Here is a 25,856-nt window from a genome sequence, read left to right on the forward strand (position 1 = left end):
AATGAAGAAATGTATTTATTACAATTTAATATCATATATATATATATATATATATATATATATATATATATATATATATATATATATATATGATATTCAATACTTTACATATATAAGAATATGAGTTTAATTTTAAAAATTGAAAAAACCTAAAATTGACAATTGGATATTATTTATTTCAAAAATACCACAAAATGACGAGTGTCAAAACTCATAAGAGATTGACATGTGGCAAAAGAAACTTTCATTTATTAAGAAGGATTTATTATATCCAAAATTAGAATACAAAGGATAAAAAATGTCTTCACATTCTTTCAAGAGTAAATTACACGAATGGTCCCTATGGTTTGGGGTAATTTGCGTGCTTGATCCCTAACTTATTTTTTTAACTCGGAAGGTCCCTACTGATTGTTTTTGTTACGTGTTTGGTCCCTATTGTTTGTTTTTGTTATGCGTTTGGTCCCTGTCATACCTAAAAAGACTATTATTTCAATAGGAAAAAATGATGGGGTAGGTAAGGTAAGATGAGAAGGATGAGATTAGGGGTGTGTTTATTTAAACAAATTAAAAAATAAAGGGAAAAATAGACTTTTTATGTAAGACAGGGACCAAGCGCGTAACAAAAACAAACAGTAGGGACCTTCCGAGTTAAAAAAATAAGTTAGGGACCAAACGTGCAAATTACCCTAAACCATAGGGACCATTCGTGTAATTTACTCTTCTTTCAACTCATTATTTTAGACTTTTAACAGTTTTGTTTCTATCTTTCTTTCCACCTCCTAACACATTTACATTTTACCAACAATATGGGATTTATTTTTTAGCAAGTAACAAAAAAATAAATAAAAATCACAACTGATTTAACCAATAGTAACAACTTACATTTTAACCGATAATAGCAACTTACTTATATTTTTAAGCAATAATAGAAACGTCCTTTATCTTTTTAAACAATATTAAAACGTACTAATATGTTTAACCAATACAAGCAATGTACTAATCTTATAACCAATAATAGCAACATGTGTCTCTTATCAACCAATAATAGCCACATGCTTATCTTTTTAACCGATAATAGCAATATACACATCTTCTTAATAAATAAGAGCAAAAAACTTATTGGTTTATCTATTTAAAAAAAATCAAGCAGCACTTTCGGAGGGCTAATTTCTGCACTTTACCTTCTTTTTTTGCTTTTAAAAGTGGCAATTGGAACAAGCACCGGCCATCTTGGTAACACAAATGGGATCACAGAACAAATACTTTGACCACGGTCAATCGGTTTACAAGCAAAATCCAGCCTTCTATTCAGAATATTATACGAAAAAATACGCTCAGGCTCCATGCAATACAAATACACAAGATTTGGATTCAACGGATGAAACGATAAAGGAAGAAACCATCCGTCCAACAGCCAATTACTCAATTCCAGATCGTTAGAATGAAGATCGCTGCGTCTCACCTTAAACTCACAACACCATTCTCCTTTCTCATAATCCTTCATAGACCACATGCTGAACAAATAGAACTGCTTGCGACCATGAGCCACCTCAAAATAACGTAGGGTCCCTTGGCTCTCCCCACATAATTGAGAAGAAGTGTCTAAATACTTACTCAGGAGATCTCTGTCATCTGGGAATGGAATTACGCGGACAGATTTTGAATCATTGTAAGGATTAAATGCAAGCAGGCCATTATAACGTACTTCCCAATGGAGAGCCCCATAGCAATAGATTGGGCCATCCGCCGGTTCCTGCCATTGGATGGGAATTGGACAAGGTAGTTTGTAGCAGATCCATTTGCCTGTTTCGGATGAAAATATCTCTAAATTGACATAATTCGATTCAAAATGTTCCAACCAAAGCATATGATCGTCATTAACCCTAGTAATAAGCCCTTCACGCCGGTGATCCATTGTCGAGTGAGTGGATCACAGATGTAGTAAACAAAAATCAACCCATTACTTATAGATAAAACCCTAAACTGATCATATAGACGTTGTTCGTCACGGGTAGAAAGGAAAAGAACGGAGAATTTGGACGAACTGTGGATTTCAGTACCAAGACGATTAACAAACTCCTTGAAGTTCGGTAGCCGAGCGAACATATCCAAGATTCTGAGAGGCCGCGAGGACGAATTGAGAATGGAGTAATAGAATCGGCAGAAGGAAGGGTGAGAAATTAGGGTTTGCCAATGCTTGCACACACTTTTAAAACAAAAGATAGATTTCACGGGTAATCTAGCGAGAATTTCTATAAGCAAAGAATCAGGAAAGCTTTGAATATCATACCAAAACAATTCTTTTGTGTTTCTGGAAATATTGGTACGTAGAAGTTGCTGCAAAATTTGGTTCTCATCGCCATCATCGTTGAATTGATTGCTTGAATTGCTGTTATCCTCGTCTTCCATGCACAACTGTGAGGTGGGTGTAGTAAAAAGAACCCAATCTCCACTTCCTTAGGTAAATTTCGTATGTTTAACAGATTTCACGATGGATTGGTTGAGTTGAGATGAGGTTTAATAGGAATTCAATGGATTGCGCAATAAGATTTCTGTTAATCAACGGACTTGATTTAATGGGCTACTTTAATGTTTCAATATGTGGGCTTTTTATTATTGGAACCGTAGAATCATCTCACGTGGTGCAAAATTACCTTTATTAAGAAAAAAAAATTAGTTATTTTAGGTCATTTTGTAGGCGGAGACTGCGAATTGGTTGTTAATAAAAAGCCCACTTACCACCGACGAAAATATAAGGTGAAATTATTGTGTTTTTATATTTGTTTAGTGGGTGTAAAACTCGTTATTATATTGATAAAAAAATATTATATATCAAAATGCAAAATAATAAATATTTTTTAAAATAAAATTTTTAAATAAGGAACGAAAAATATATTAATTGTAATTTATTATCATATTTATTACACTTAATACTTTACATATATAAGTATAAATATTTGATTTTAATTTTAAAAATTGAAAAAATCTAGAAATTGACATGTATATATTATTTTACTAGTTTATAACCCGTGGAAACCACGGTTGCAAAATTAATCACATTTTCATACTAAAATGTCGTAATTATTAAACAAATCATATAATTAAATCATTAACGAATAGGTATTTTATATAGTTATATAAAATTAAAATCATTTATTTAAACTATGATGTGAATTTAATTTTCAATGTATATTATATAATTTTAATTTGTGAATAAAATAAAAAAAAAAGTTACGATATAATATAATTAAATATTTAAATTATTGTAAAAATAAAACAACACCAAAAAGTGAAGTAAATTAAATTTGGTAAAACAATCAAAAAAATAAGTTGTTAAAATAAACATATATTATAAAAAAAAAATTATAAAAGAAAATTTAACAAAGTCTTTTAATAATAATAATAATAATACATGTTATGAGGAATATTATATTACAAATAACTTACAAATTTCTAAAAACTTCTTTATAAACAACATTAGAAGTTTTATTTGTAAGCCTACCATCCTTATCTAAAATTAACAATTTTAATCCTTCTCTACTTTAAACTCTAGATAGGGCAACATACAACTGACCATGTGTAAAACCGGATCTTTCAAAAATAAATCAACCTTAGATAAAGACTGTCATTGGCTCTTGTTAATTGTCATTGCAAAACAAACAGCTAATGGAAATTGTCTTCTTTAGAATTTGAATGGGATTTTTTTTTCAGATGGTGTCAAGGTCATTCTTGGAATAAATGTCTGATTTCCAATATTACTTCCAGTTATGATAACTGCCTCAATAACACGTTTGCCCAAAGATATCACTTGTAGTCTAGTGCCATTACATAAGCCATTTTTTTTTATCAATGTTTCTCAATAACATAACTGGAACCCCGATTTTCAAAACTAACTTATGATCAGGCAGTCCTGAGACTTTAAGACCATTTAAAACATCTGGTGAGTATAAATTAGCATCAAAGTGATCATGGACAAACTCAGATTCACATAGTTTATTTGAGCTTAGATATTCGACTTTATCTCCTGGAAATAATTTTAGCAAACGATCATTTATTTTTCCAACAACTTCATTTTTTGGAGCAAGTATTGCCCTTTCTTGAAAATATTTTGGAATGCTAGAAGCTTCAAGAATTGAAGGGTATACAAACTCGATTAATGAACCTATAGGATCATTAGCATCATTAATTAGAATATCATATGGAATATCAATAATTGCTTCGCCGTCGTTAGAACCACCAAGTTTCCCTTCTCTTATATCCAAAAGCCATTTTGCAAAATCCATTGTCTTTTGAATAGCAGATGTATGACTTCCGACAGTTAGCCTCATATTCTTGGTTAGTTGATAGACTTTGCATTGTTGCCATAAATATGATGAACTTAAGGAAGCATTGACAATGTCTTGTCTACTACCAGCTGGGATAACAGGCAAAATTTGTCTAAAATCTCCTCCAAAAACAATCACTTTCCCTCCAAATGGCAAATTTGAGTTTCTAGAATCATCACACTTGAATATATCTTTCAAAGTTCGATCTAAAGCTTCAAATGCATGCTTGTGAATCATGGGTGCTTCATCCCAAATGATTAATGAGGTTTTTCGTAATAAAATGGCGAGTTCACTATCTGGTGATATCGAACAAATAGAAACCTCGGTAAGAACCAAAGGAATTATAAACCGTGAATGTGCAGTCCTACCACCGGTTAATAATAAAGAAGCAATCCCACTTGACGCAACATTTAAAACAATTTGAGCATTACATCTAACTGCAGCAGATAATGTCTTCCAAAGATAGGTTTTACCTGTTCCACCATAACCGTAGACAAAGAAAACACCTCCTTCATTATTATTTATTGCAGTCATGATATCATCAAAAATGTTTCGTTGCTCGGATGTTAATGCAATATAAAGCCGTTCAAACTCGTTCTTTAAATTCGGTATGTCATAATCTAGTTCCTCACTGATAAGACGATTGTTTGAAGAGGATACAGAATCAACATCGGGTAAAGGCATTCTTGTAAATTTTTTGAGACTTGAATTGTTACAAAGTAAAATTTGTTCAATCTCAAACAAAGTCAGGTTCTTAATTTGATCTTCATTAAGTGATAGACCTGAAACAAAATTGGTATAATAATTACAAAAAAATATAAACAAATTTGGTATTGAAATAAATTAGTACTGTATATTGATTTAAACATGTATTTTAAAATAAAAAAGTAAAGAATATTATAATACCTGGAGATTTTAATCTTCGTTGTTGAGTGTAAAGAATTCCATCTGATAAGTATTCCCATGTATTTTCCCACACAACATCCGGGCTAGATAAACTGTGAAATAATAACATGATAGCGAATAAGAAACGTAAGTAATAACCGGATCCAGATTGACTTGCTTCCTTAATTGCTTCGATGTATTTTTTATCATCATCTAAGAGGCCGAGAGCATAACATGCATCTCTAAATGAAGGACATATTTCACCATTAACCATACGGATTTCTTCAAATGATTTTGGTCCTTTCACTTTATTTAAAAGAATTCTTAAGAAATATGTTTCACCAAGATTAGGTGACACTGAATGAATTCTACCAATCGAATATCCAACCTCCCTTGGCTTCCAAGTTTTCAAATCAAGCTTCCAAACAAACTTTGTTGGAAATTCAACATAAGTTAGTTTTTTTGCTTGTTTGTAAACTTTATTGCACTCCATCCAAGATGTGAACATGGAAGAAGCAACAGAAGGCTTGTTGAGAACATTGTCGATGTCGTCATCTGCACCGTAGATAACTTGTTGTTGATTTGGAAGATGAAAAGGAAGTCTCATCATTGAAGGATGCCTGTAATGAACATCATATCCATAAATTCGCCAGGATGCTTCACATGCAGAAAGATATCTACAATCATAGTATTCTTTTATCTCATCGACTGTATCATCTTTATCACAGTCATTGTTGCTTTGTACAAAACCAACAGTTGCTCTATCAGGACATTTATTAATATATTTGAATAAATACTTGATGGAAGATCCTTTATTGCACCATTCAACATTTATGTGTGCTTGGTATCGTTTCAACACGTATTTGTTGTATGGAACAAGATTTCTGTTATCTAACTGGACACCAGATTTTTCAACAAAAGATCCATCATTTTTTCTCCTATATACAGGAAAACCATTCTGATCAATTGAAGTATGTTCAGAGAAATTCTTTGGGAAGTTTTTAGAGCATTTGTTATCCACCATGCAAGGGCAATTAACATTTTGAGCACCACATGGACCATGTATCATGAACTCCTTCACAAGTTTATACAAAGCAGGCTCTTGGTTAATGTCGGGAATCTCAGCTGAAATAAATTGATGAATGTATTCCATGGTAGGAAGCTTGTAATCAGGTTGCATGAATAGACAAATATGACTGCAAGGCAAACCGCGCTTTTGAAACTCAATTGTATACACAATTGCATATATAAAAATAAACAACTTTGTATTAATAAATTTAATAATGTAGAAAATGTAACAATATTTTAAATAAAACATGCCATTAGAATAAAATATGGTTAGTATGAATTAAAAATTTTAAATACCTGCTTGAACCATGCCAAATACTGCATTTTCGCGTAGGTCTTTAATCAATGCATCAAGTTTGATCTTAAACAACCTACATAGGATATCAGGTCTATCCTCTGGATTAAGAGTAGTGTCTTTAAGAAATCTTCGAACTTCTGGCCATTTTGGATTGCATGTAAATGTTATGAAAAAATCAGCATATCCAAACCACTTACAAAGCGACATGGCGTCTAAGTAGTTTTGCATCATGTAACATGCACCGCCAGTAAAAGAAGAAGGTAATATAACCCGTTGGCCCAATTCCAAAATATTCTTGTTCCCTTGATCTTGAAACTTACGCAAATTCTCATAAGATTCACATCGGAGAACTTTTTGTTGTTTTCGTACGTAATATAATCTCTCGCTTTCAATCATTGTATAACCATCTACCAAAAACTGTTGAAAAAGCCTTCTTGAATTCAAAATCAATGAAAAATAATTATCCCTGTCTTGAATTCTATAAGCGAAAAATTCCCTCATTGTAGTGTTCGGACGCTTGCTATTGCTCGAAGACGTAACACCTCTATGGGGGATGTCAACTCTATAACCATCGTCACCATATGTAAATAGTAGAGGATATTGTAGAGCAAGGTAAGAAGGATGTAATTCACTGATACGACGTATAGCTCTAGACGAAGTTTGCACTACAATGTCTCTGTTATCAATAAAATCACCAATGTCTCCTACAATTAAAGCGGCAACCTCAGATGCAGTTGGTAGGTTATATGTCCTACCATCATGTTTTCTTTTTCCAATAATTCGTAACTTTAGGTCAGCACGAGGATTTGAATTAAAAACATCTCTAACCATCCTATAACACTTGACCAACTCGTTATTTGAATCCAACATAAGCTTCAGATATTCTATAATTTGAAGATCAGTTGAATCATCAGTTGATGTAGAGTCATGCTTGGTTCCCCTGTAAATAAAATTATTTTAATTTAGAAATGAGTAATATAAAAGTAATATTATTAAAGTCATAATAGAAAGTATTAGTAAATTAGAATGTATACCCGAAACATTTCTGTCTATTTGATGTTTCATTTTCGGTATCATATATGTACAACTAGGAAAATCTTGGTTGACATCCATTCATAGGGAGAAGGCTTCCGATACTATGATAATTTTGACCGCTAAGCCTGAATATGTATGGTGCGTTTCCTTTATTAATGGATGAATCAACTTTCCCACTCATCGATGTAAATGAAAACATTGAATTGTAACGACGAATGTTTTTCATGAAGTATTTGCTTTTAGAATTTATCTCACCTAAGCCTTTAAGTACCCGGGTAAACGGACCCTTTCAACCCGCGTGCAAACTCGAACTTAAATTGAACAAAATGCATTGCAATCCACAAGAATCATTCAAAATACACAAACTACCCACAACTTAACCAAATAACCAATTTAGTAATAAATTAACTTACCTTTCAAACCATTCAAAACAAAGAATGTTAAGTTTGTATACCAACATATATATTTTTAACAAATATAAGTGGTAAACAATCGGATCTGAATCCCTGAAACATATGAAGCCGACAATTTGAATTATGTTGTAATATTCTTATGCGGTTTATTTACGATGATATAGTGTTACTTTACTGTTACTATTGGTGTTACATGTGTTTTAACTTGCAGCAATTAAGTTATTATTGGTTCATGAAAGTGGCTAATTTTTTTCTTATCTTAAATAGAAAACAACTACACGTGTAAATATTATTATATTTATGTTTATAAGACTGGAAGTTATGGGTATTATTTTGCTCGTTATTATTTTGCTCGTTATGGACTGACGTGGACCGCCATAACGGCATTGTAACGGGGGAAACACTGTCCCCCCCCCCCCCTCTTCTTGTTAAGGCAATTCTCATGCCCATTACGACGTATTGAAACGGCGAAAAAAATATACGTTTGGGGTAATGACCGTTTGCAACGGTCAAAATTTAAAATAAAAAAAAGTACCCTTTTAACTTTATATAAATACTCATTTTAATTCAACTATTCTTACATATTTTTCTCATTCTCTCTATATTTTATACACTTTCTAAATCAAAAAAATGGATCAAAACCCAAACACCCCCCTCCATCAACAAACTCAAACACACAACCAAACACAACCTCGTCTCTCGGATTCACGGGTTATGAAAATTATTTCAACATTTTATTGTCTCAAGGATCACCACAAATCTCATACCAAGGCTCCGCTTTCAATCTCGCTTCACCACCACTGCAATTTCCCAACTCACCTTACCTTCAACAAAATCTGTTTTGTCAAAACTCAAATTTACAACAAAATATTTTCCCCACTTTTGGTTTAATGCAACAAACAACCACCCAACCACCACCTACAACACAACCGTCGGTTGAAGTGGAAGCGGGAGGTAGTAGAAGAGGGAAAGGGAAAGGAAAAACGAAAGGGAAATCGATAGCGGTTGAAACGGAAAATGCATACGTTCCACAATGGTGTACACCGGAGGAGGAATATGCTTTGACGGCAGCATGGTGTACTACTTCAAAAGACGAACTCCGCGAAAATGGAATGAAGAAAGGAGCTTATTGGGGCGGTGTTCGAAAATTTTCACGCTAAGTTGAAGAAAAAACCATATCGCAATAATGACATGTTAAGCAGCAAATGGAGTCAAATAACTAAGCGGTGCAACAAATTCAACGGTATTTACAATCAGCTTGAGGCGCAACAGCAAAGAGGAATCAACGACTTCGATTTGTTCAAATCTGCAAAAGAACAATATCGGGTAGAAATGAGACATATTTTTGAGTTTAAGAAATCATGGGAGTTGTTGAGAGCGGATCCAAAGTGGAATAAAACTCATACATCTTCGGAGATTCGATTCAAAAGGTCTCACAATTCGAGCTCAGTTGACGTGTAGGAAGCACGGACTCACATCGACCTAAACGCCAACATCGATGACATCCCGGATGATATAGAGGAGATATCCCCGCAACGACGACCGCCCGGACGCGACAAAGCGAGGCGCGTTGCAAGGCATCCGGAGGAGGTTGAGGCGAAAGCAAAAGATGCAGCGGAAATGAGAGCAAAATCCGATGAGCACAATTTATTAATGAAAGAAAAAAAATGACTTGAAACGTCGTCATTTGGAGTTTCTAGAAAGGCAAGCACAGGAGAAGCATGAGCAAAAAGAAAGAGAGAACTAATGACACATCAGTTGTCAATTCTTCGGACTAGCAAATAGGGTTTGGGGCCTGAAAATCTAACGGTGCTACAAGCAATAAATGATCAAATTAAGAAGTGTTTGGGTTAATTATGATTAGCAGTAAAATGTTATGGTTTTAGGTTTAATTTAAATGTTATTTAGGTTAATTAAAACTTGGAAAAAATGTTATCTTTTGAAATTGTAACAAAACAAATTCCAGATTTTTAACAAACTACTTATAGGTCTCTGTCCAACTATATTATGTCCAACTATATTATTGATACACTTTTTGAATGACAATTATTAATTCTAAAACAGTTCATTTTGATTTTTTACTAATTATTAATGCTAAAACAATCAAACACAAAGACAAACAGATCATTCAGTCTTTATTACAACAATATGGTTTTAAGGCTATACGGTATGGCTGCAGTCTGGGACCGCGGTCTGTGCCACCTGGACCGCGCACACCGCACCCAGACCGCGGTTTTGGCCGCAGTGCGGTCCTTTAGTGTCATGTTTGGTGATTGATTGACGGATATATGGACCGTTGAATGGGTTGTTGCGTAATTTTTTTTTTTTTTGCTTTTTCTTTCCTATATATATATATATATATATATATATATATATATATATATATATACACACACACACACACATATCAACTTCATTTTTTTTCACAACACAATCTCTTCTCTCTCTCAAAAAAAATTAAAAAATTCACCACTCTCTCAAAAATGTCATCTTCTTCATCTTCTGAAGAATTTTAGACTATTTTTAATACCGCCATTGTGTGTGTTTAAATGGCGGAACAAACATACAACGTCGTATGTAACAACGCAGCTGCAAGTTCTCAACGGAGAACACGAAGATATATTTGCAGAAATCGTGAAGAAGCCAACCAACGTTTGGTGCAAGACTATTTTGCAGAGAATGCCACTTATCAAGGGTATTATTTTCGTAGGCGCTTCAGAATACTCAAAGGTTTATACGAACGTATAGTTGAAGATGTAACGAGGGAGTGCAGTTTTTTTCAACAACGCTACGATGCTAGAGGTACACCCGGTTTCACTCTCTTACAAAAATGCACGGCCGCAATTCATCAATTAGCATATGGCATTCCGCCTGATGCGTTAGACGAAAGTTTTAGGATGTCTGTTAGGATCGCACGAGAGAGTCTCCATTTTTTCTGCAAAACTGTGATTCAAATTTATGGTTCAAAATATTTACATAAGCCTACACGTAATGACATCCTGCAATTGCAAGCTCATCATGCTAGTGTGCATGGGTTTCCTAGAATGCTAGGAAGCTTAGATTGTCTCCATTGGGCATGGAAAAACTGCCCCACATCATATCATGGGCAATTTACCCGAGGTGATCATGGTCACTCAACGATCATACTTGAAGCAGTTGCATCACAGTATATGTGGATTTGGCAAGCTTTTTTGGTTCTCCTGGTTCGATTAACGACATCAACGTTCTTAATCGTTCACCAATATTTAACAACATATACGACGGATCCGCACCAGATTCTTCTTTTCAAGTGCGTGGAACGCCATATAAGTATGTTATTATCTGGTCGATGGAATCTATCCTGAGTATGTTGTGTTTGTTAAATTGTTTACGTATCCACATGGTTCTAGACAAAAGAAATTCAAGAGAGCTCAAGAAAGAGCTAGGAAGGATGTTGAGCGTGCTTTTGGAGCTCTGGAGAAACGGTGGTTCATATTGAAAAACCGGCAGCTTATTTAGGCGAGGAAAAACTTCAAGAAATCATGTATACATGTCTCATATTGCATAACATGATTATTGAAGACAAAGGAAAAGCGGTATATGCGTTTGATGAGGAAAAAACCATACCAGAGACACAGCCAATAGAAATTGGTGGCGAAGAGTATATAAACAGGAGAGCAGAGATACGTTGCACTGAAACATTTCACAATCTTCACAATGACTTGGTCGAACACATTTACGGAGTTCGAAACATTAACCTTAATTTGAATCCACGGGATGACCCCAAAGACGAGTTCTCGGAGAACAACTTTATGTAGATTGTTTTAGTTATTTTATTTGTATTTTTTAAGTTTCTAGGATTATTTAAATGTCATGTGAATGGTTTTCATGTTTTTTTTTTTGGTAATGCAATGTAATGTTTTTTTTAATTTTCAAGTAATGAAAAAATTATGTTTTTTTATTAAAATAGAAGTTTTATTAAATTAAAATAGTTTTAAAAAAAATATTAAATTGAAATAGTTAAAAAAACAAAAATAAATAAATAAATAAATAAAAGTGTGCCACCACTCCCTTGATCTAGCAAAAAACCACACTTGTATGGTAAAAAATTACATGGCGCTTATGTGACGGGGGAATGAGTACAGTTTCGGTGATACCACTCCCTCCAGCCTAAACAAACTATCCATTTATAGCATCGTACTTACATTACAAATGAAAATATGATGCTATAAATGGATATGTATTCCAAAGCCCAATTTTGTAAAAGCAACAAACTTAAATCATACTTAACAAAGTTTCCATTGCTTATAGAAAATTATAAACTTTTTTTCTTATCATTATCCTGGATGGGTGATCAATTAATTAGTAGCAATAAAAAAAGGAAACAGGGATGCGTCTTGTAATGGGGATAAAATCTTCAAAAATCATTATCGTTTCCTAAACTCCAATCAATCAATAATAAATTTAGAGTAAAAACCAAAATTCACTACTTGAAAATTGAAATCAACTGTTCCCACCATCACTTTCCACCTTTTCTAATTAAAATCTAAAAATTGCTGTACTAAAATTTCTTCAGCAATGAACTTCTTGAGTTACTCCTTTGTGTAAAAAAAAATCTTATGTTTTCGTTACTGCATATTTTGTGAGATGATCAAGTGTTTTGGTTGAAGTTGGATTTTCGTGTATACAACCTACCAAACATCCACAAAAAAAATCTAACACACACAACACAAGCATCTTTACTAGTTAGAAGTAATTACATAGAGAGACTTAATGGGACTTCAAACGACTTAATCATGTTTATAACCAAAGATTTGATAAAACTTCACTTACACCTAAAGATACCAAATCTTGTAACCCAAATTCAAATTTATAACAAAACCATGTTGAGTTACAAATACGGAACTTCACTTCAAAAAAAGAACACTTTATCTTACAAATATCATTTCAAAGTTTGATACAACTTAAAATTCTTGTGAAGCAGATCCAATATCACCCTTCTCTTTTCCAGCCTTCTTTGGTAGCAAAGTAGAATGAATGTTAGGAAGCACACCTCCATTTGCAATTGTCACGGATCCCAGAAGTTTACTCAATTCTTCATCATTCCTCACTGCTAGTTGTATGTGTCTTGGAACAATCCTTGTTTTCTTGTTGTCTCTTGCTGCGTTTCCAGCCAACTCCAAAACCTGTAAATCGAGAATTATCAACATCAAATTACTATTTTAATCCATAAATCGAATAATATAATAACTTGTATAGTTTGACAGCAAATTTAAAATCAATGTCAAAACAAAACCAGAAACCGATCAAACAAGAACCTAACTTTATATAAAGATCAGATCTAGAAATTTGTTGAAAACGTCATTTTGTGGCTATTATACTCAAGAAAAGAAAAACGGAGAATTAGTTTCAGAAAATATGATTATGAATCGGATCTAAATATAAAAGAGTAAATTGATGAATTTGAACACAAGCAAACAAGTAGAAAACGACGAATCGTGAAATTTGAAGTACCTCGGCGGCGAGATACTCGAGAACGGCGGAAAGGTAGACCGGAGCGCCGGCGCCAACACGTTGGGCATACTTTCCGGCCTTGAGAAATCTGGCGATTCTTCCGACGGGGAACTGAAGACCGGCCTTTGAAGATCTGGAAACAGACTTTGTTGTCTTCGGCGTCCCTCTGCCACCTTTCTTCGAATCGGAGACGGCTTTTGTCTTTGAACTCATCTTGATGGATTGTTTGAGATGCGATTTAATAAACCCTAACCCTGAAGTGTAAGAAGAAGTGCTTTGAGAGATGATATTTTATTCAGAGAGTTATTGGGTTTCATATTTATAGCAAAATATATGTAACTTTGATTGGCTGTATCGGATAGACAAGGATTGCCAACGTGGCACTATGATTTTGGTTCCTATTTTTCGCGGGCAAATTTTTGCTTTCAAACGCGCTCCCCTCGTCCCAATCTTCTTCTTTTCCGTAATTATGTATATGGCATTTTTATGTCAATCGATTTAAAAAACATTTAGAAAAAATATATGTTATTGTGAAGTTAGACATATTTTTATTTTAATAAAATATAAATTCAGTTCCGGGTTTAGGTCAAAAAATATATTTTGAACCACTTTTGTTCTTATTATAAGTCGATGTTACATGTCAAATAAATATTTTATCCAAACTTGTTATGATCAGGATCTTGATTAGGGATGACAAAAAAACCCAAACCCGACGGGAAACCCGAAACCCGATTATTTTGTGTCGGGTAATTGGTCGTTATCGGGTTCGGGGCAGGGAGTGGGTTATCCTCGCCCCAACCCGACCCGCCCCGATTATATGTGTGTGTGTGTATATATATATATATATATATATATATATATATATATATATATATATATATATATATATATATATATATATATATATATATAGTGTGTGTGTGTGTGTGTGTTAATGACACACATTCAAAGATAAAATATTTACTGTGGACAATCTTTTTAGTTATTAACAATCCGGTGTGAATGATCATTTTTTATGTTTTGACGTATTACACTAAAATTAAATAAAATAATTTTTAATATAACGTCGATTTAATTTTATTAAAGTGATTCATAATAATTTTAATTTAAAAGGGAGGCTAAAACACATATTTTTTATAACATCGGGGTACCCTAAAACGGAATAAAGATTTCGTTATGAATTATTGTAAACCCGATAAGAAACCCGAAACCCGACTGGAAAACCCGAACCCATTGGGGTGCCCCGATAAGAAACCCGAAAGATATCGGGGCGGGTTTGGGAAACCATGCCCCGCCCCGTTGCCATTCCTAATCTTGATCTTAAACTCAAATAAAATTCTTCCTTATCGCAATAGTCTTTTTGTATATAAGATCGCAGATAGAAACGTAAGATTGAGATCCGATTCGATACTAACATTCCAAGAAAATTGTCAAATTTTAATCTCGATTTTATTATCTTTACTCATTTAATGGTTTACTGGTCTCCTTACCTAAAACTCAATTGAGAATAGCCTCATTCTTGTACTGTTTTTTGAGCCCTAAATGACCAACTCTAAAAAAATTATGTGTACGTTTTACCCTCATTGATAATGGAATTTGAGATTTAACTTCAGATTCTTATTAATTTATCCGTTTAATAGTTCAAGCTTAGCAATAGAGGTGAACATTTTTCCAGTTTCTTTCTTCTACTGCTCGAGCCATTTTCCTTGAAGATTTGAGAAATTATGGCTTTTTGAAGATTGTTGGTTTCTTAATGTTGTCTGATAAAAAAAATATCAATTTTAATACACTTTTAAACTATTTAACCATGTCATCAACTAATACATAATTTGTTGCTTTTTTGAGCTATTTAACCATGAAATACGATAAATATTTATATACAATTAAATTCCTTTTTTTATGTCATTTTGTGTAGGATTTTATGATCATGGTCCCGATTTTGCAAACTTGAAAACGATCATATACAGGATCATGATCCTGTCAACCTTGGTTTTATCCGTTATCTAGTTTATTTATAATTCGTTTTTAATGTTTAAGTATGAAAAGTAAATTACAAGTTTTCTTTATTTTTTTATAAAAAAAAAAAACAAGTGTTTACACTAAAAGATGTTTTTGTACGATTTTGTTCTTAATTATTTTGATACTAGTTGTGCTCGGGGTTGATCAGGTGGTATTCTCTCAGTTTGGGATACGAATGTGTTTGTTAAAAGTAGTGTTACTTGTACTAGTAATGTGGTTATTGTGGGAGGCTTGTGGAATCCATTTAATCTCAATTGTTTTATGGTCAATATTTATGCTCCTCAAGATTTAGTAGGAAAGCAACATCTATGGGGGTATCTCCCGGCTTTTATGAGGAGGAACGGGGGTAGTTATGTATTTTTTGGTGATTTTAATGTTGTTAGAGAGGTGGATGAAAGATTTGGCTTGCTTTTTGTCCTGGTTCAACTTTGTCTTTAAATGGGTTTATTGATGAGACCAATCTTATTGATGCGCCTATGGTTGGGAAGCGGTTTACTAGAGTTGATGCGATTTGAGCTAAGTTAAGCAAGCTAGACTAATTCTTAGTGTCGGATGTGTTTTTTGATCGGTTTGATCATCTTCAGGTTTCGGTGTTAGATAGAAAGTGGTCCGATCATTGCTCGATTTTGATGCATACGAATTTTGTTGATTATCGGCTTTCTTCATTTAATTTCTTTAATTCTTGGCTTTCTATGGAGGGATTTGAAGACGTGGTGAAAGGGGATGCAACTAATTTTGTTGTTAATCTAGCTTGGAGTAAGTTTGTTGTGTTGTGTTTAAAAACAAGCTTAAGTTTATAAAATATAGGATCCATTCTTGGAATGCGAAGTATAAGGCAACTTCGCAAATTTCTACTTCCCAGTTATCGGGCCGACTGGTAGATATTGATAAGTCTATAGACGATGGTCATTCTAGTGATTGACCTTATTCGTGAGATAAGAGGTATTCTTGGTGATTTGTCGGATCTAGAAAAAAGTTAGATCGCTTGATGTTGCTTAGAAGGTTATATCGACTTGGGCGGTGGAGGGGGATGAGAATTCTACATGTTTTCGAGATTTCTTGAAAAAAAGAAGACAACAATTGATCATTAGGGGTGTTTCAATCGATGGGAAGTGGATTTCGAAGCCTTCTAGTGTTAAAAAAGCGTTTTATGAATTTTATGCAGCAAAATTTCAGTCGTTTCAAGGGATTAGTTTGGACCGAAGAAGCCATAGATTAAAGTCTCTTGATCCAAGAGTTGCTTATTCTATTGAAGTGGTGTTCACGGCTGATGAGATTAAAAACGCTATTTGGGATTGTGGAGTGGATCATGCCCTAGTCCCGGATGGTTTTACTTTTCGGTTTCTTAAACATTTTTAGGAGATCCTTGTTGGTGATGTTATTGCTTTTGTTCAAAAGTTTTTTGATAAACCGGCTTTCCCGGCAGGGTGTAATTTGTCATTTGTTACATTGATCCCAAAATATGATAATATGCTTTGTATCAATGATGATCGCCCTATTAGCCTTATTTGTTTTTAAACGGAAAACCATCCTGCTCCTAATGTAATCCTAAACACCACCTATGTCTCCTAGTGAGACTTGAACCCATAACCTCTCATTTGAGAGAGTCACTCCTTACCATTAGCCCAAAGACCCTTTGGTCCTATTAGCCTTATTGGTTTGCAATTTAATATTATTGATAAATTATTGGCTAATAGGTTGGCTCCAGTTTTACATGATGTTATAAGGATGGAACAGTTTGCTTTCCTTAAATCCCGTCAAACTCTTGATGGGTCGTTGGTAGTGAATGAGTTGGTTAGGTGGTTTAAGAAGAAGAAGAAGAAACTTATGATTTTTAAGGTTGATTTTGAAAAAGCATATGATTCTATGAGTTGGGAGTATTTGTATAAGATCTTGTGGAGTTTTTGTCTCCTATTCGTTTAGGGGTATTGCTTTGTTCGGTTGCAGTGCAGGTTTGAAAGATGGGTAGGGCATTGGCTATATTTGGATATTCTGGCTTTTTCTTCTATCCGATATATGTTTGAGTGGATGGACGCTAGACCTAATGCTCGTATGAAGCGGGTGATTGTTAAGTTGGTGTTTATGGTCGTTATATGGGTGATTTAGACGTTTCGTGATGCTTTGCTTTTTAGTAGTTCTAAGCCTAGAAAATATAGACTTTTTGACTCAGTTGTGGAAATTTCTTTCGTTGGTTTTATTTTCGGAATTCTAAGGCTATGATCAATTGGATGATGTGGATGCAAAATCCAATCTAACTTTAATTTGTATCTTCCTCTAACTCCTTTCTAGATGTTTCGATTTTTGTTTTTATAAAGTGTGCTGCTGTTTTAAAAAAAATATCATTAAAATTTTGTGAGATCAATTAGATTTACAAACCATCTTTAATAGCCTTCAATTACATATATTTTGCATATCAATACTTATTTTCCAAACATTTTACAAAGTGATTTGATAATATAATTGCTTTGAAGCAAGATAAACTCATTCCAATAGTAAGATAAACCTTAGAATCATCGATTCCAATCACATAACACATTTATAAGACTTAGGAATCATAACAATTAACTTCTTGAATATATATATATATATATATATATATATATATATATATATATATATATATATATATATATATATATATATATATATATATATAGTCCAGATCCGATAGGAACCAAAAAATTGGTAAGAACCGCGAGACTATTCTCCATCAATCATTTCGACAAGGGCACAAACGTCAAACCTATTTATTTGGTCGTGACGCATTCGCACAGGCGCATGTGAATGGAACGTAATACGTACTTAAATGAATAATCATGTGTGACGAACGTCCATGGAATGTCATTTAAATGAGTTTTTTTTTTTTCCTTTTTTTGTTTATTATTATTACTATTATTATTATTATTTCTTTAAATTTATTAAAAATATTAAATTAAATTTTTATTTTTTTAAATAGATATATTCTCGATTTAAATGTTTTTATATTTTTTCGTTTTTTTTTTAAATTTTTTTTAAATATCCTCACTACATACTTGAATAAAATATGTTTGTTTATTTCTTAAACTAAATATCGGTTTGAGTTTTAATGTTTAACATTTATAAAATTTTAAATAAGAATAATTTTAAGTATCATAATAATTTCCATTCATATTTTTTTTAATCATATTATTTTTGAATTATAAAATTTTGAATCATAACGATATTATGCATCATACATTTTTGGATCATATTAATTTGGATCATAATATATTGAATTAAATAAATTTTTGTTAATACAACACTTTGATCATTATATTTTTTGAATAATTTGATTTTGAATGATAAAAATATTAATAATTAAGGATCATTAAATATTTAAATCAAAATACTTTTAGATCATAATAAGTTAAGGATCATAAACATATTGAATCGTAATATTTTTGGATCATACATATATTTGAATCATCTTTATTTGCATCATATTATGTTTAACATTTTTTTTAAAAAACTTTTAATATTTTAAATTCAAGTTTGGTATCTAAAACACCTTATCTTTTAATTTACAAGGTCATTAAAATAATGAATAGAAGTATTCCTTAAGTTTTTTTTTTTTTTTAGTTTTTTGATAATGTTTTTCTGGGGTTTTTTATAAATATAAAACTTTAAAAAAATGCAATTTTTCATGATTGTGCTCATTTTGTAGAGAATTAAATTTTAAGAACTTTGGTTTTGTTCAGATTTTTTTTCAAAGAAAACAAAAGTTATGGCCAAAAAGCTAAGCAAGTCTAAAAAAAACCACCAGCCAATAAGAATTGACACTTGTCATGCTGGGGATGGGGGCACATGTCAGCTCCTAAAGAGGCCACATGGACGAATCTTCCTTGACTCGAGTATGAATCATCTGCTTTCAGTAGTACGGGCTCATACTACCTTCCATATATATTCTTACTTTCCTCAAGGATCGACCCGAATCCTCCAAGCCATTCCCTTATCAATCCAAACAACCCTCAACAAGACAAGTCTCTTGGAACTGAATCGCCTCCTAAGTTTTCCTAGGGCAACCACCACACCACTCTTCACCATCAGCTACAGAAGGAACTCCCCTAACACACTCTAACTAGCTCATGAATACAATTACATATCGCTAACACCAGATAATTATTCGAATGCAAGGTATCACACTACAATGGTTGGACTCAAACAAGAGTTTCGCAATAGAGTTAAAACCTAACCTTATAAAATTATCTAGTCTTAATAATATGTAACTTAACATATTCGCTTACTAGTTAGCTGATGTTAATGGGTACTCCTAAAAAACACAAAGCAAGCAGCATTCGAGCATCGAGTACTCGAAATCAAGCATAACCTAAACATGTCATCCTATCATTGTATGATCAGTACTAGCATGCAAGTCTACAAGGTCATACATCAGGCTTACAAAGGCATCTCTCCTAGCAGTCTATCATGCAATCCTGAGTAGATCCTTAGCCCTAATCTAACATGCGATTCACAGATTCATAATTCAAAGCATAACATAAAACATGTATGGGTATTTTGGGAAAAGTTACTTGAGCTCGATTGATTGCATGTACCACACTCCTTTCTTTTATTAGAAAAACTCTTGTTCGTAAAACATTTATTTTATGAAAAATCTACCAAATCCTCAGTTTGAGGTTAGACACACCCGGGAGTATTCCTGAATCCCTCAAACCAAGACTCTGATACCAACATGTATATATATATATATATATATATATATATATATATATATATATATATATATATATATATATATATATATATATATATACACACACACACACATGCATGGAATGAGTTTGATCTTTCAATTACTACAAGGTGGTAATGTCACACATACACACACACACACACACACATATATATATATATATATATATATATATATATATATATATTAGAAAGACAAAACAGGAAAATTAATCTAGAATGTCGATTTTGTCATTGTTTTAGAAAATTTATAGAAAAATCATCAGGAGTCGAAATTAGGATCCGTAAACTCTCAAGGTTTAGAAATTGAGTCTACTTTGTCCCTAATTTTTTCCCTGACATGATATGAAACCTAACTAAGGTGAAAATGACCATTTTTACAGACTAGTCCAAAAAAGGACTGCAGTGATATGTAGTTTTGCAAAAATCATAATAAATTGTATACAAATCGTATGAACGTGTGCGAGTAGTCTCTGAAAAAGGTATCGAAATGAACTACTTGCATAGTAAACAGTTTTGCAAACCATAGGGTTTAAGATGGGAAAAATAGGTCTTGAATGGACCAAAATATTTCACATAAAAGCACAACATTTTGTAGTATGTTTTTCAAGAGTGTTTTTGCATAAACGAAATATGTGAGCACATGTATTCCCCCTCTCCCCCACACCCCACCCCAAAAAAATATATAAAAACTATAAAAGAGGGTCGTAAGCACTCACCTTTTGAAGCGTGAACTCGGTTTATATAAGAATATGGTTTGTTTTCCGAGAAGCACCTCAAGAAACACGAACTAGCAATGATCCTACACTAGGACTGCTTTGAACTTGAAATAAATCCACAAAACAACAAGAACTCTAGCCTAGCTCATGGAAACACCAAAAAATGGAAGCAAAGCAAAGTGACACAATGGTGGTGGTGGTTGGTCGTCAGAAATGGGAGGAACAAGGGAGGAGGGTGGCGGTTTATGGTGGTTCTCGGTGGTGGGTTCCAAACCAAAAAAGAGAGAGAAAAGAGAGGGGAGAGTGTGAGATTGATGGCTGGTGAATTGGGCTTAAATGAAGAGCCCAACCTGTGACATCCCCAATTTCACGGCCAGAAAAGACTGATTTGTTTATGCTTTGTTTTTTTTAAAACAGAGTAATCTTTTAAAGAAAACAGTTGCGAAATTTGTTCCCAAAACAAAATATGATAAAAATTATCAAAGCATTTCTTTAAAGAAATGTATTTTCATTATATAACAAAATCTCGGGATGTCATGTTCAATACAAACCAAAAGCATAAACATAACAAAATAGACCTTACAACCGTTATTCATAACTACTGGCCTATAATCCAAAATCTCTCGTCAAGTCCACCAACTTATACTCTTGTGCCATTACCTGTAACACAAAGAAAAATGAGTGAGTCAGGCTTGGGAGCCTGGTGAGCATATAGGGTTTTCAACCCACAATAATATAATTATTATATTTAATTATCAAACAATCAATTCAAATACCCACCCCCATTATCTCCATTTTGTAACAGCCCGGATTTCCAGGTATCTTTTATGTTTATGTTTTTGGTGTTTTGAGAGGGGACTCGGCGAGTTGGAGCTCAGACTCGCCGAGTAGGATCGCGGTTCTGGACGCGGGTTCGCGCCTGGACTCGGCGAGTCCGCGCTGTTTAATGAAACCTTAATTTCTCGGGTTTGGGACCTATTTAAAGGGCCTTATGGCCGTCATTTGTGCTCACCAGTCCCTTGAGTGAAACCCTAATCGAGTGTGAGTGTTTGGAGCATAGAAGGAGGCCATTATTGATCTTGGAGGTGTCATCTTGCAAGGGAAAGGGAGGATCAGCTAAGGGAAGGCAAGAGGAGCCACTTCCTGAGAGTTTGGGGTCCAGAACATCACATTTGAGGTAATATCTTCGAGCTATCCTCTGCTATGTTGATGTTTTCATTGATTTAGGGCTTGTTGAGCCCTTTTGTGGCTAGATCTAGTGCTCCCTTGGTCCCTTAAGCGATTTAGACCATAGATCTGGACCCTTGGAGGTCCAGAGTGTCCCTTTGCCCAAGCTTTTTGTGAATCAATGGAGGTTTTGGATTGGAATCCTTATGCCTTAGGTCAAAATGCCATTTATGAGCCATGGGGTGTGTTATGAACACCAAGATAAGGACTTTACGTGATGAATCAGTCTAGGAAGGCCAGATCTATGAATTGTTGGAGCAAATCTGACCTTAGAAGCAAGTTTGAGTGATTGCATGGCATGGACTCGCCGAGTCCGACGAACAGACTCGGCAAGTAGCTTGAAGATTGCCCTCAGATCGCCCAGTGAGTGGTCCAGTCGAGTCATAGGTTGACTCAGTGAGTCAAGGCGAGTTAGAGAGGGTTGGCAGGTGGTCTGAGTTGAACTGGGACTCGCCGAGTTGTTCTTGAGACTCGGCGAGTTGAGTCGGGTGGCCCCGCGATTCTTCCAGGTGGAACTCGTCGAGTCAAGGGAGTATTCGACGTGTCAAAAGGGAATCCTAAAGAGTTGGTGAAAACGTCTAGACTCGCCGAGTAGCCCTAGTGCACTCGCCGAGTCCGGTCAAAGTTGACCGTTGACCGTTGACCAAGAGTTGACTAGTGATGACTTAAAAAGGGTAGTCAACCTTAGTGGTAAAAATGTTAATAAGAGACATATGATGATATAGGGAGATTGTAGCTCGGAGGATCGAGCACGAGTGATTTCGGGATTGCTAGCTATCGATATTCACGAGGTGAGTCTTCTCACTATACTATACCCGGAAGGGTTTTGACTGTGTGACCGGAAGGTCGGATATGGTATGAGACATATGTGCTATGTGTGATAAGTTAATTGTTATATGTGCTATGTATGATATGCTTGATATGGGCCGGAAGGTATTATGTTATGGGCCGAAAGGCGTTGCAATGCGGACCGTAAGGTTGGCGTGGGTAGGACCGGAAGGTTTACCCAGCAGGGACGGAAGTCCCCTGAGACACATGGACCGGAAGGTCAAGGCCTGGAAGGGCATATGTGCGTAAGTTGTATTTTGGGGAACTCACTAAGCATTTATGCTTACAGTTGTTGTGTATGTGTTTCAGGTACTAGCGAGGACCGTGGGAAGGCGCCGGCGTGATCTGTACACACCGATGGATGATTTATGATCTTAGGATTTATATGATTTGTATTATGACAAGATACGTTGGATATTTATGCCTTGTTTTGGATGAATATACATTTTTTTGAAATGAAAATTTTGTTTTAAAATTTCCTTTGTAACAATTTGGTATCAGAGCCTTGGTTTGAGGGATTCGGGTACACCTTCGGGCGTAACTGAACTCAAACCGAGGATTTGAGGAAAACTTTTAAAAACAAAGGCATAAAATTTTTATAAATGATTTTGTGGTAAACAAAAATGAAGCAGTGTGTACGATCAGCCAGCGCCCGAACGATAAAGATCCCCAAAATACCCTTACAATGTTGTGTTAAGAGATATGATATGATATGAATTATTATGCATGCTAGAAGACTAGGTATTCATGATAGGACTAAAGTGGCCTGATTTGTGATGCCTTAGTCTAGGGAAGTCTGTTGCTATGAGATGCTTTGAGAGCGAGCAGGTAGTTAGTGCATAACAAGAGTAGAGTACTCAGGATCCGGGGTTTGGGGAGGAGGACTTGGGATGAATGCTGATGCGGTGTGGTCGATAGTATTGGGCCCGTACTACCGAAGACACCGGGTCAGTGGGCGACCCAAGTAAGAATCCCTGGGTATCGGAGACTGAGTAGGGTTGCGTTATCGAGTGCGATTATGCTCGATAGAGTCTCTGATAGTTCTATGTTGTATTTCAGAGGCGTCATGGTTGGACCACGCCACAGACCGAGTACGAGCAGTGTGAGTGACGAGGAGATTCATCAAATGATTCATGAGGAGGTGGCTGTAGCGATCCGGGCTGATATTCCGGAGATGTTTGGGTCTATTAAGACCACTTTGATGGAGACCTTTGATGAGCGGTACGCCGCATTGACTGAGGCTGCAGCCGCTGCAGCTACCGCAGCTGTGGCCGCTGCCAGACCACAGGGAGGTGACTCGTTGCTGTTTCGGGAGTTCAGCAACACGAAGCCACCTGATTTTGACGGGACGCAGGATCCGATCGCTGCGATGAGATGGATTGTTGATATCGAGGGATGCTTCTACACTTGTTCATGTCCGGAGCATCTGAGAGTACGGTTCGCCTTGAACCAGCTCCGTCTGGGAGCGAAGGATTGGTGGAAGTTCGTGACGGTGAACTTCACTTTGGCAGAGATTTCAGTTGTGACGTGGGAGAGGTTTACCTCTATGTTCAGAGACGAGTACGTTCCCCCGGTGGAGAGGGAACGGTTGGTTCAGGAGTTCTTGACCCTCAAGCAGGGTACTAATTCAGTTACGGTGATCACGCGGAAGTTTCATGAGAGGGCGATGTTCTGCCCCGAGCAGGTGTCCATAGAGCAGGCCCAGATGAGCCGGTATTTGGGTGTGTTGAGGAAGGATATCCGGGAGTTCGTGTCGAACTCAACATATCATACCTTTGCTGAGCTTCAGGCGAATGCCAGGAAGCGCGTGATCGAGTTGGAGACCCAGGCCAGGGAGGAGGCCGAGTCTCAACGGGTGGATCGGCGGCCGGCTCAGTCTCAGCTGGCAGCCAAGCGGACTAAGTCCGCCGATTCGAGGACGGGAGGTCCGAAGGTCCGCACTTGCGGAAAGTGCGGCAAGGGTCACGAGGGGACATGTCGATCAGGTGCTTGCTACAAGTGTGGCAAGGAGGGGCACATTGTTAGGGATTGCCCCAAGGGGTTTATGGTTTGCTTTCATTGCAACCAGACCGGCCATCGGAAGGCCGAGTGCCCTCAGCTTCATCAGGGATCTGCACCTGCTGCCAGGGCTACTGAGATTCGACCAGTGAAGGCCGAGGCCCCGAGGGGTCGTGGGAGAGCTTTCCAGTTGATTGCGGAGGAGGTCCGCACTGCGCCTGATGTTGTGGCAGGTATGCTTTATTTCATGTATTTATTTTGATGTTGAGATATTATGCTTATGTTATGTTATGTGTAGGTACTTTCCTTGTGAGCTATGTACCTGCTTTAGTGTTATTTGACTCGGGTGTGAGTCGGTCTTTTGTATCTTTGGCCTTTAGTCAGCATATCAGTGTTAGCCGTGAGGCGTTGAGTCGGCCTCTGAGAGTTTCTATAGCTGACGAGAGAGTGATTTGTGCCACAGAGGTCCTCCGTGGATGTGTGTTAAAGATTTTCGGGGTTGAGTTTCCGATTGATCTGGTTCCTATTGCGATGGGTGATGTCTGTGTCATTGTGGGCATGGACTGGTTGAGCAGATTCGGCATGGTTATCGACTGCGAGCGTCAGTTGGTGACTATACGAGACCCTAGTGGGGGAGTTCTTTCGGTGTACGGCGAGGGTACACGTTCGGGATCAGCCTTTTGTTCGTCCGCTAGGGCGAGGCAGTGTCTACAGCAGGGCTGTAAGGATTTTGTGGCGTACGTGATGGATACGCGAGTGACTTCCGAGAGGCCGAGTTCAGTTGAGGAGGTTCCGGTGGTGCGTGAGTTTCCTGATGTCT

At 35.7% G+C, this 25,856-nt stretch overlaps 3 protein-coding genes across 3 annotated transcripts; 1 reads left to right on the forward strand and 2 right to left on the reverse strand.

Moving 5' to 3' along the window:
- Window positions 1-3,824: 3,824 nt before the first annotated feature.
- LOC111916127 (uncharacterized) lies at window positions 3,825-7,407 on the reverse strand. The gene is made up of 3 exons (XM_023911761.2): window positions 6,576-7,407; window positions 5,232-6,335; window positions 3,825-5,107 (listed from the first exon to the last, which is right to left on the reverse strand). Exons 1-3 carry the CDS (start codon window positions 7,405-7,407, stop codon window positions 3,825-3,827), a joined length of 3,219 nt encoding a protein of 1,072 aa, XP_023767529.2.
- Window positions 7,408-10,573: 3,166 nt separating this feature from the next.
- On the forward strand, window positions 10,574-11,522 carry LOC111916130 (uncharacterized). Its single transcript, XM_023911763.1, has 2 exons — window positions 10,574-11,313; window positions 11,414-11,522. The coding sequence occupies exons 1-2, from the start codon at window positions 10,574-10,576 to the stop codon at window positions 11,520-11,522; spliced, it is 849 nt and encodes a 282-aa protein (XP_023767531.1).
- Window positions 11,523-12,845: 1,323 nt separating this feature from the next.
- LOC111916137 (probable histone H2AXb) lies at window positions 12,846-13,810 on the reverse strand. The gene is made up of 2 exons (XM_023911768.3): window positions 13,518-13,810; window positions 12,846-13,189 (listed from the first exon to the last, which is right to left on the reverse strand). The coding sequence occupies exons 1-2, from the start codon at window positions 13,728-13,730 to the stop codon at window positions 12,968-12,970; spliced, it is 435 nt and encodes a 144-aa protein (XP_023767536.1). The 5' UTR covers window positions 13,731-13,810; the 3' UTR covers window positions 12,846-12,967.
- Between the last annotated feature and the right edge of the window lie 12,046 nt (window positions 13,811-25,856).

This window comes from Lactuca sativa, chromosome 5 (assembly GCF_002870075.4).
Source record: "Lactuca sativa cultivar Salinas chromosome 5, Lsat_Salinas_v11, whole genome shotgun sequence".
NCBI lineage: Eukaryota > Viridiplantae > Streptophyta > Magnoliopsida > Asterales > Asteraceae > Lactuca > Lactuca sativa.

Bases quoted from the DNA above. Each gene is read 5' to 3' on its own strand.
- LOC111916127 (XM_023911761.2), bottom strand. From the start codon at position 7,407: ATGGTTAGAGATGTTTTTAATTCAAATCCTCGTGCTGACCTAAAGTTA. The intron at 6,336-6,575 runs GTATTTAAAATT...AATTTATTTCAG, and splicing joins ATTTGGCATGGTTCAAGCAG to CTGAGATTCCCGACATTAAC. The intron at 5,108-5,231 runs GTATTATAATAT...ATTTTGTTTCAG, and splicing joins ACGAAGATTAAAATCTCCAG to GTCTATCACTTAATGAAGAT.
- LOC111916137 (XM_023911768.3), bottom strand. From the start codon at position 13,730: ATGAGTTCAAAGACAAAAGCCGTCTCCGATTCGAAGAAAGGTGGCAGA. The intron at 13,190-13,517 runs GTACTTCAAATT...CTCGATTTACAG, and splicing joins TCGAGTATCTCGCCGCCGAG to GTTTTGGAGTTGGCTGGAAA.
- LOC111916130 (XM_023911763.1), top strand. From the start codon at position 10,574: ATGGCGGAACAAACATACAACGTCGTATGTAACAACGCAGCTGCAAGT. The intron at 11,314-11,413 runs GTGCGTGGAACG...ACATGGTTCTAG, and splicing joins CACCAGATTCTTCTTTTCAA to ACAAAAGAAATTCAAGAGAG.